The following is a 10,941-nucleotide window of genomic DNA, read 5'->3' on the forward strand; positions in this document are numbered from 1 at the left end:
CATGACAGTCAGGCTGCACATCTTGAGGAGTAATAATCCCATCTGAACCAAGCAATAGTAGTCAGTAGTCTACCTGTTCTCTACATGTTTTTTCTTCTGCTGCTATTTCTTTCTCTGCCGCGCACTTGACTAAGGGTTGGGAGAGTTTTAACAGGAAGTTAATAGAGTGTTGACTTCCTGCCATTCAACCAGACACACCATCAAATGAAATTAAATGTGATATAAAAGTAAATACCTTTTAGATTACCTTCATTATTGCGTATTTGTTTGCAGAAGAGGTGCAGAGTGAGGAGGTCTTCCAGTAATGGAAGTAGAAGATAAACTTCCTCACTCTATTTACTGCTGTTCATCTGCACACCGCCCTTGTCTGTTACTGTTCCCAATGCATTGACTCACTTTTCCTCTGACACACACTGTGGTTCTTTATTAACGTTTTTTTTCTTCTTCTTTTTTTCTTTTTTAAGATCTTAAATAGTTATGGAAGTGAAACTAATATTACTTTGGTAGCATGACACATTTGTACAAAAAGGGTAATATATATTTTTAAGGCTTTTAAAATCCCTTCCTACTGCATTGCCAAATAGCTGCGTTGCAAATATATGGTGTCAAAAGTAATACAAATTAAGGGGGAGATGTCAAAAGGTTAGCAGGGTGACGATATTGTGACACGGAGAGAAAGGGGAATAAACGAGCCGCTTTGAATGCAGCACTTCTAAAACTGCGCAGTTCAGGGACCGGTGGAGTTCATCACAAATCTCGCTCCAAAGGTATGTACCGTAAAAGATTATTATAAACTGAACATGTAGTTGACACTTTTACCAAGAAATGCTGAATATATGTGGTTTGTTTTCTGTTGTCAAATACACCTAAAATTATCAACTCTACAACTGGGAAGCAACGACGTATGAGCAAAAATAAGCGTTTTACAGTAGACTTACAAACACGTTTTATCTGAAAAACGTAAATATAAAGCCTTATAGTAAATTAAGCGATGTTGGGCCATGTGTTTATGTGCATCATTCAGTCCGTCTTCAAAAGAACTAAAAAAAACCCTCCAAAACCTGATTTAATCGCTACAACAACCATAATAGCTGCAGTTTTCTTCTTACATGTTGTTTATGCTAGAAGAAAGAATACATTTTACCTTTTCGTTGTCGTTTTTGTTCACATAAATTTGCTACATGGTGGTAATTGGTTTATAATCACGGAACACCCTTAAATCTAGTCCGTACATCTGGGTTTCTATTTTTCCTGCGTTCCGCGAATACGTCATACAGCAGGGATTTGGGGCGCCAGATTACAGCAGGGCTGTCCTCAGCTGGCACTCTCCTTACCTGCAGGTTCTCTCATGTTTTCACAGTTTTCTGGTTTTTACATTACGATTGTTGTTTGTATGTTTTGTTTTCTGCCTCTCTGCTGTTAATCAGATGTCTGCTGCATTAAGTCTGCGTCTGTTACACTGCTACTCGAAGCAAGGTACTAAACCACATTATAATAACATGCATGTGTGCTAAAATGATGTTGGCTCACCTCGTGTTTGTGCATCTCCAGGCACCTTTGGGCATGGTTCTGGTGTTATGCGCACACTTAGCGTTAGCGCACCGAGAGAAGGCTACAGTAAGTACTGGACTAAATACAGTAGTGCACTACGGAAGTAGTACCTTCAACTTTTTACATTTAAATTTGTAGTTATGTTTCAACTACAAATTTCTATATTTTACTGGGATTTCACTACTTTACCACACATGGTAAAGTAGTTTGTTGTTTGTTTTACCACACATGGTAAAGCAGTGCATAATTTGCAATTTTATTCCGTTTTTCTTACCTGTTATAGCTTTTGAATTTTTAATACTTTGCTACAGAGTAAAAATATTCGTATTTTCTTCTCCATTATAATTTATATATAAGCTCTTTTGGCTTTTCTTTGAAATATAGTATAAAGATAAAGTTTACATATTTTCACACATGCAGAGTGAAGATTTTGGAAAATTGCTTAAGTCAGACTGGATAAAGAGCACGTGTTTAATTTTACATCATCTTTGTGTTGAAGTATGTTAGGAAGTCTCACTAAGAGACATTGATATTTGTGGATGTAAAGTGAAAGAATGTGAAAGTTCCTAAGGATGTGAATACTTTTGCCATATTTAGGAAAAAAATGACGAAAGCAAAAAGATTATGTAACCACATATTTATTTCTTTTCTCTTCTGGTAGAGTATGTAAATGCCCAGGAGCAGCCAACTGACCTGAGGTCCATCACTGACCGGGCTGCAACAACCCTCTTATGGACTGAGCTTTTCAGAGGTCAGAGCTGTTATTACTTCTGGGCACATGACCTGATTCATGCAATGGAGTTGAAGCTAAATTTTGTATTTTCTTGTCAAATATCATGAGAAGACCAAGATTTAACTTAAACAATTGCTGGTTGTGTAGGGAAAGCTGATTTGTTGCTCATTACAATTTTTTTTTGCCCAGTGATGAACACAGCTTCTGAGTCTGTTGGTAGCTTAAAATACCCAATGCGTTTTAGTTTAAAAATTATTTTAATTAATTTGACTCGATAAGGGGAAGGGCGCCCTGCTGCCACAAACAATCAAAGATGAATCCGCATTTAAAAAAGTGCATCAATTAAAGTCATCACCAATCCTTTATTCACTCTTTTGTGATTATTCATTGCAGGTTTGGCAATGACCATGAGCTACCTGTTCCGTGAGCCTGCCACCATCAACTACCCGTTTGAGAAAGGTCCGCTGTCGCCACGGTTTCGAGGCGAGCACGCCCTCCGCCGGTACCCCAATGGAGAGGAGCGCTGCATTGCTTGTAAGCTGTGTGAAGCCATCTGCCCTGCTCAGGTAAACAAAAAGATAGCCATGCATTGAATTTCAAAAATGTGTTGATCACAGATCTATAAGCAAAAAAATAAATAAATAAAAATGTCGTCCTAAATTTGTTTCAGCTCATTCCACTATTGGGCATTTTGTTTTTCTCCTCAGGCCATTACTATTGAAGCGGAGACTCGAGCTGATGGTAGCAGGAGAACTACACGTTACGATATCGATATGACCAAGTGTATCTACTGTGGTTTCTGTCAGGAAGCCTGTCCTGTTGACGCCATTGTTGAGGTGAGAAAAGAGTATTTTTGTATTTCTGTTTTGCCTCGAACAAACCCCTGACATAAAAGGTGACACTAACTCATGCAGCTGCGTGTGCTTCGTAACAGTATTTACCATTTTTAATTGTACGTCTTTGATGGTTTTCATGACTTTGATGACTTTCAGTTCAGAAAACTGAAAGTCAGTTTTCTCATTTGATTCTTTGTCCAGGGGCCAAACTTTGAATATGCTACAGAGACACATGAGGAGCTGCTGTACAACAAAGAGAAGCTGCTCAACAACGGAGACCGTTGGGAGGCTGAGATAGCAGCCAACATACAGGCTGATTATCTTTACAGATGAACTGCGTCATCAGTAACAAACATTTTAACATATATGTGCAATAAAAGAAATAGCTACATGTAGCCTTACTGATGCAAAAGTGAAATGGGGGTAAGCACTGAAGCCATGCTGCAGATACGCACAAATTATACACTGCCTGGTGAAAAATATCATGTTATTTTGCTGACCCAGCTTTAGCTGTAACTCTAATTTTAATGTATCGGTGAGCTTATAACAAACTATTCTCAAACAAAGTGGCAGTTTTAAGATGTTACATTCTGTTGAACTGTGGGATAAAGTCTTTTGGACATTTCTTGCCAGAGCCACCCATGTGTGGAAACAATGATTAATTGTCTTAAAACTGTTACGTTAGAATGTACCTGCCACCAGGAAGGAAATAATCCTTTTATGGAAAAAAGGTCAGTTAACACATTTGGGTTGTCAGCTTGCCTTTTATAACTGATTCACACTATTTATGATGAATTCATCAACTTATCCACTCCTCTTCTTAATATAATGCTTTCATCTCTCTGAATCAGGGGACTCATTCGACCATGTGACTTTTTGCCATTGTTTCAGATTATAATCCTTCTCCTTTCTATTAAGATGAAGTAAGCTGTTTTCCACTGTTAACTTTATTGAATGTTTTTTTTTTTATTTCTTGCGGCTGTTTGTACAGCTTTTTAGTCCAATTGATTGGAGCAGTATCCAAGTATCCACATTGCATTCTTTATTTTTAACTTGACTGTGCAGTGAGTGTTTCCAAGTGTTAATTAATTGGTTTATTGTATTTATTTAAATATTTATTTGTGAAGCATGTCACAGTTCAAAAGCATTTTACCAGATTTTTATAATGAATTTGACATTCCTTATCCTAAGGGTTTAAGGCTGTTGAAAGTGCGACGCTGATTCCATGGGCAACCTTTGAAATAATTTCGCGTGGCCCTCGATCACAATTCAAGAGTAGCATCACTGGTACTAACACAAGCAATTGATGCAGACGGACACTTTCAAAACTTGTTTATGGCGAGATCTTCACTGACAAGTTAAAATCTTTTTAAAATGGAAAAGTTAAATACAACAAACTCTATATTTGTCTTTTATTAACACTGCCACATAATGTACAGGACCACAAACATCCAGCTTACTCAAAGCAGGTTGGGGGTCTGCTATTCATTAAATCTGATTAAGTCGATAAAGCATTTTTGAGGAAAAGAGTGATCTTCATACTACTTTTTTTCTAAGCGAAGAAAATACAAAGTTAGGACATCAGATACCTTCCCAACAAGAATCAGATTATTTTGTTTCATTAACATATTGCAATTAGTTTGCGAAAAATAGATGTTTCTGTTTTTACTTGTTAAATGATCACCGTTTCTTGTGTTTTTAAAGACAGGTTGACAATATTGGCCCAAGTGTCAAATAATTTGGATACCTCTGGTTTAAGCAGCCCCCCTGTTTTATTTATTTGATGCAAAACAGAAGTGTGACATTTTTATTGTTTGTTTTTTAGTGCAAAGTTCTTACTTTTACCCCATTAATAGATTATTTTTGGCCTAGCAGTGTTGTGTTTTTAAACTGTTTGATGTCAAATTTTGCAGTCTTTATAGAGCAATTACTGTGACACAGTGATATGTATTTTTTGATTGTATAACTTAAACTTATGTCAGTAATTATAAAGTATTAAAGCTTTTTAGTCCACTGGAATAAAGCAGTTCTTAATCCACGACTGTTTGAATTAATGATACGAAATGATGCATTGATTTTTAAAGGCAGCTTGTGAGTTCAAGCATAAAGGTCAGCTTTCTTTACATACATTGTATGAATTCACACCAAACATTTCAAGGCACTTTCCATGACAGGCACATCAAATTTTTATGTAATTACATACAATCTAATTCACTCCAAATGTCTTTGATTCTATCCACTTCATGGCAATAAAATGCAGCCAGATTTTTATATAATAATAACTATTATTATTACTATTGTTGTTACAGCATTATTATTGTGCAGTTGAAATACCAAAATTTGCACATAACTTTATGTTTCTGTCTGTATCATACTCAGTACTTCATTAGCTTTTTTTTTTTTTTTTTACGAAATACCCTTTTACTTTAAATAGGATAATTTCTTTGACCGCAGATTTTTACTTTACTTGAGCAAAATAAACGCTTCTCATACGTATTTGCCGCTGCACATGTCACGTGACCAGGGCGGAAACTGACTCATAGTCCACGCTGAATCTCCCGCGAACGCAGCCATTTACTCTTTCCTCTCTTCGTAGTGACACCGGTGAGTCTCTACTTTCCTTCCTCACTGCGGCTCGGCCTAAATTTCAACTTTATATTTGCGCAGAAAGTCAGCCAGAGCAGGCGAAACCTTTCAGGTGCTTATCGGATTCATTAGTCGTTGCGGTTGTTGCCATATGAAAAGCTAGATCACGCCATCGATTTTTTTTGTCTTGTGTGTGCTAACTACTAGCTAGCTAACTTAGCCGCTAGCGTGTAGGAAAGAATGGCTTCCATGCCCATGCTATGGTAACATGTTAGCATCTATGGCTAGCTCTCGTAACACTGCTTTGTTCTTCAGAACTGTTGGCATCCATGTATTTGCATCTATTTATTTTTCAAAACGTATATTCTGAATTTGGGCAGTAGTATTTATACACCTAGTGGACTGTTGATGATGATTAAAGTTAGCCGCAGTGTGGAACACATTAGCTGCTTCTTCAGGCTGATTGTTCCACTCGAACAAGAAAAAGTGCGCTCGCTCGTCATATGGCGCACTAAACTAACGCCAGCAGTTGGCTAGCTGCTAAGCTAGTTAGCAGCCCAGTGATGTTTAAACACGCATCCAAGATAAAGTTTTGAATATTTGCTTTAATTTTGGATGCAGAACTCTGTATTATTTGACACAATTTTAGGCTAGACGCACTGACGTTAACGTAACACTGCGTTTGTTGCGTGTCGGAACGTTAGCGGGGATCGAACATGCTAGAAGAAGTTGTGTATGTAGCAGCTTGATTTCTCAAATATTAAACAAACCACCCAAAGCCCTCGTTGTTGATATATTCAATATTGTTTCAGAGGCGTAATTAAAATACATAAAATGGGTAACTGCTAACACGATTAGCCTAGCATGATCAACTGGGGGATAACGGACAAGATGCAAACTGACCATCCCGCCCTGTTTTTCTTCAACTCAGAAAAGTCGCAACTATGGCTGACTCTATGGGACAGTGTGTACCTGTGGCGGTGTTTAAGGTAAGCTTTCGACTCAATGATAGCAATTATATTCTGTTTTATGTCTAGGTGAGGGATTCTAATGGTGATTTTGAGGCATTCATCAGTTAGCAGTTGTGGACCGGTACTAGCCAGTTTGGACTAACTACTATCTCTTCCTTTCAGCTGGTGTTGGTCGGAGATGGAGGCACAGGAAAAACAACTTTTGTGAAGAGACACATTACAGGAGAGTTTGAGAAGAAGTATGTCGGTGAGTATTCATATATGAAGTTCACCAGGCAATTTAATGAAGTCAGAAAATGTACAGATCATTTCTGTCTTGCAATGTCTTGTATATTTATAAATATTCTTGTAAATGTCCCAGTGATGTCAGTACTGCTAGAACATAAATGTTAACTTTACTGCACTGAATATATATATAAAGTTACTTAAGTGTCCTTTTCATATCTGGAAATAAAATATCTGGACTTTATAGACATCCCATACAGACGTCACAGTTACTCTTACAAATGATTAAAAATATTACGATTGCTTCGTTAAGTTCTAAAGAAGGCAAAAGGTTGCATTATAACAATGACCTGCTAAAATATTAAAACAGATTTATGAAGTGAATTTCACCAAATTTGACTATTTTCTAGGCTAGGTTTAAATTCCTTAAGTTTAAAAATTATTCAAAATGTAAGCAAATTGGGATTATGAATTTTAAATTCATGAAACTCAGTTGAAAATGATTCACATGGACAGAAAATATTCTATAAAACACTTCATAGGAAGGTTTGAAGGCTAGATAAAACAGATCAGGTATCACCCATCAAAGCTTTTACATTGGAGAAAATATACAAGACCTGGTGGGGAAAAAATGAACCTCCTCCCTCTAAAATAGAGCTGCTCATCGAGTTGCTTCATTAAACCAGACTTGTTTGATCTATACAGGCTTTTACATATGCACACATGCCAAATTCTGAAAATGTTTCATGTTTCTCATACAACTTGTCTTCATTTATAGCTACTCTGGGAGTAGAAGTGCACCCCTTGATGTTCCACACCAACAGAGGACCCATCAAGTACAATGTGTGGGACACGGCTGGCCAGGAGAAGTTCGGAGGCTTGAGAGATGGTTACTACATTCAAGGTACTAACCCACATCTTAAAAGGCTTGGATGCAGTTGGGTTGGCCTCTTTCTTTGTGTAGTGTGTTACCTTGATTTTTCCTTAACAGCTCAGTGTGCGATCATCATGTTTGACGTCACCTCCCGAGTCACCTACAAGAACGTGCCCAACTGGCATCGTGACCTGGTCCGTGTGTGCGAGAACATTCCCATCGTTCTGTGTGGCAACAAGGTAGACATCAAAGACAGGAAAGTCAAAGCCAAGAGCATCGTGTTTCACCGCAAGAAGAACCTGCAGGTAATGAACACTTTCCCGTTTTTATTCTGAGTTTGCTTGACTGATCTAATCTTCATTGGGTCTAAGTCTGTCTTTTGTGGTTACCCTCTCCATAGTACTACGACATTTCTGCCAAAAGTAACTACAACTTTGAGAAGCCCTTCCTGTGGTTAGCGAGGAAGTTGATCGGCGATCCCAACTTGGAGTTTGTGGCTATGCCAGCCCTTGCTCCCCCAGAAGTCCAGATGGACCCGTCCCTTGCCGCCAAGTATGAGGAAGAGCTTCAAGTAAGTCTAAATGTGTTCTTTTTTTTTTTTTAATGACGCAAATCTAATCTTGCAGCGCTTTGTTTGTAGCTCGTCAAAACCATTCCCAACCGGAAGCTAAAACTCGCTTTTGTTTTCCAGGTTGCATCACAGACAGCACTCCCAGATGAAGAAGATGACCTCTAACCTGTTTTCTGATTTTCCCTCCCCTTCTCCCCCCGGCTGTGGACAGGAAGTTTGAGTTTTTTCCCCTTTACTGTAAAATCCCTTTTCAGATTTTTTTTTTATTTTTGAATTTTTTTGTTTTAAAACTTAAGAGAAAAAAAAACTTGGTGCAAAAGTCGTGGTTCTAATTTCACTGTATGACACACCCACCCTAGTGTTGTTGTTTGGCATGGCAACATGCTGCTCTCTTCGTCGTCAAGCACCCTCCTCCGCTGCACATATCCAGCTCACATAATGCTGTTGTACGGTGTACTGGAAGCACTAAGGGGAATAAACTTTGAATAAAAACATTCTCAGTATAATATAATTGTCTTGCCTCAGTCATTTTGGATATGATCACAGACCTAGAATATCCAAAGGAAAATTTATGTAAAATTTATTTCAGTTGCAATACTCTGTATGGGCAAATAAAGGCATGATATTGAATTTGTTCAACAGGCTAAATCCCATTTCAGCCCTTCACTCTACACTGTTCTTAAGGAATAGGGTGCCCCAGTTGTTCATGTAGGGCAGAGGCTTTTCAAAGACATACTTTGAAAGAAAGGAGCTACTTGAGGGTGGGGAATAACCCAAGGCTGAGCAGTTTTTCGATGTGTATGAAACTTAAATTTATACAAAAGGACCTCATTGTTGAATATGCAATACATAATTTGCATGCAGAAACCACAGAGAAATATTATATTTTTTTTCTCTAAAAGATGTGGTATTGCTTTAAAGACGATTCATAATGTAATTTTTTCCGAAATGAATGTTTTTTTTAACAGCCGGTTTGGTTTCTAGATTTTAACTATAGTGACGTTTCAGTTTTCTGTCCACTAGGTGTCACTGGCAACATTGTTTTCTTCCTTGGCGCATTGAACCATTATAAAGAATTACGTAACAGTTTTGCTGATTACGTTCAATGTGACGTGTAATGTCTTTCACCTAGACGGATGAACACCGTGTAACCAGTTTTGCTCTTTTCCCTAAATGAGACCCTAAACCAGTTTATTGTCCATCAAACACAATCACTGTTTTAATAACAAACATGATTGTACTGCGTCACATGTGCATAAATGTGCAGCATCAAGAAAGCGCTGCCGTTTTGTTTCTTATCTTACTTTAAAACCATAAGCCTTTTTAAATTAAACTTGCATCACATGTCTGTACGGTGGTGTATTATTGTTACTGCATCGATACTTATCTGGAAACTATGAATGGTGCGTTCAAGTAACACGAAAAAAGGTCGAAAATCAGGTTGCATACTTTACGGTTTACTAATGGTAAATAGTCTGTGTATTAATAGAAGTTATCGAAATGGGTATCTAATAAAAAATTGAACTTGAGTAGAAAAGTTAAAACAAAATGAGTGGGCCAATAATTTACAAAAAGAAAATGGGTTAATGATTTAAGTTTAGTAATGCAAATTACAAAACAACAAATGCAAAAGGAAACATTTGATTCTTGTCAAATGTAATTACTATGAATTAAAATGATCTTTAGTGTTTATTGCAACTGAACTGAAGAATGCAATGACTGAATATTGCTGTATGTTATGATGGTTGTTCACCATTCTCCCATGAGGCTCTAGTGTTTTAACCCCAGCTGCTAAGACATTGCTGCAGCAATGCAGAGCTGCAGAACAAATTCCACTGTTCACAATCATATTGCTGAAAATGTTGGAAGATCAAGCTTTCTCAAGACATGAAAGCTGATCTTTGTGGTATTTCTCCTCTGTTGTTCAAGAGAAGACCAAACAAATCTCGACTGTTACACGGCTTTGATCTAGTTTCCCACAGATCAAAAATAAGCGGTTGACTTATTTTTATTATCCTCTGAATTCATGTTATTGAGGAGGAATATATTCCTTCATTGGTGAGACAGCTTAGCTAATCACCTCATTTTACGTAAAATTATTAACTTACGTTATTTTACATGAAATTATGTTCTCTAGTTAGCAATCACAAATTAACCAGTTAAATTATACTTGTTTTCCAACAAGCATAATTGTTGAAAAATTATACTTATATAAATTTCATTATAATTTTTTGAAGCTTTTCTTATTTTGAAATATTGCCCCACGGCTTTCCATACAGTGTTTAGCTATCCACGGTGGAACCGTGACTCAACTTTTGGAAATGGCTACTTTAAATTAACTTTTCGAACATTTATCATGTTATTGTAATTTAAATATAAAACAGCATTTTATATTTCAGCTGTTATGTGATGGGCACAGAGGTTTGTTAGAGAACATTAGTTAACAAACGGCATTATGAAAGACCAAGGACCACAGCAGGTAGGTCAGAATTAATCAGAGAAGCAGCCAGGAGACCCATGGTACATTTGTAGCTGAAGTGAAACATGACAACAATTACCCAAGCAACCCACAAAACAGTTTTTGCAGTAAAAAG

At 37.2% G+C, this 10,941-nt stretch overlaps 2 protein-coding genes across 4 annotated transcripts; both read left to right on the forward strand.

Moving 5' to 3' along the window:
- Window positions 1-37: 37 nt before the first annotated feature.
- ndufs8b (NADH:ubiquinone oxidoreductase core subunit S8b) lies at window positions 38-5,158 on the forward strand. The gene is made up of 7 exons (XM_016678473.1): window positions 38-767; window positions 1,428-1,476; window positions 1,552-1,617; window positions 2,213-2,302; window positions 2,678-2,850; window positions 2,992-3,120; window positions 3,322-5,158. The coding sequence occupies exons 2-7, from the start codon at window positions 1,428-1,430 to the stop codon at window positions 3,451-3,453; spliced, it is 639 nt and encodes a 212-aa protein (XP_016533959.1). The 5' UTR covers window positions 38-767; the 3' UTR covers window positions 3,454-5,158.
- Window positions 5,159-5,621: 463 nt separating this feature from the next.
- Window positions 5,622-8,853, forward strand: ran (RAN, member RAS oncogene family). 3 transcript variants are annotated; one of them, XM_007565864.2, is made up of 7 exons: window positions 5,622-5,724; window positions 6,638-6,695; window positions 6,840-6,924; window positions 7,681-7,806; window positions 7,894-8,081; window positions 8,177-8,347; window positions 8,468-8,853. In XM_007565864.2, the coding sequence occupies exons 2-7, from the start codon at window positions 6,651-6,653 to the stop codon at window positions 8,510-8,512; spliced, it is 660 nt and encodes a 219-aa protein (XP_007565926.1). In that variant the 5' UTR covers window positions 5,622-5,724; window positions 6,638-6,650; the 3' UTR covers window positions 8,513-8,853. The 3 variants fall into 3 exon arrangements, with proteins under 3 accessions (XP_007565926.1, XP_016533903.1, XP_016533902.1); XM_016678417.1 differs by lacking the exon at window positions 5,622-5,724 and adding an exon at window positions 5,795-5,818; XM_016678416.1 differs by lacking the exon at window positions 5,622-5,724 and adding an exon at window positions 6,408-6,439.
- Window positions 8,854-10,941: the final 2,088 nt, after the last annotated feature.

Source organism: Poecilia formosa, unplaced genomic scaffold (assembly GCF_000485575.1).
Source record: "Poecilia formosa unplaced genomic scaffold, Poecilia_formosa-5.1.2 Scaffold183, whole genome shotgun sequence".
NCBI classification, from domain to species: Eukaryota; Metazoa; Chordata; class Actinopteri; order Cyprinodontiformes; family Poeciliidae; genus Poecilia; species Poecilia formosa.

Coding starts and splice junctions, on each gene's coding strand:
- ndufs8b (XM_016678473.1), top strand. CDS start 1,428: ATGTCTGCTGCATTAAGTCTGCGTCTGTTACACTGCTACTCGAAGCAA. Junction 2,303..2,677: donor ATGGACTGAGCTTTTCAGAG/GTCAGAGCTGTT, acceptor TATTCATTGCAG/GTTTGGCAATGACCATGAGC. Junction 3,121..3,321: donor CTGTTGACGCCATTGTTGAG/GTGAGAAAAGAG, acceptor TTCTTTGTCCAG/GGGCCAAACTTTGAATATGC.
- ran (XM_016678416.1), top strand. Junction 6,925..7,680: donor GTTTGAGAAGAAGTATGTCG/GTGAGTATTCAT, acceptor CTTCATTTATAG/CTACTCTGGGAGTAGAAGTG. Junction 8,082..8,176: donor ACCGCAAGAAGAACCTGCAG/GTAATGAACACT, acceptor CCCTCTCCATAG/TACTACGACATTTCTGCCAA.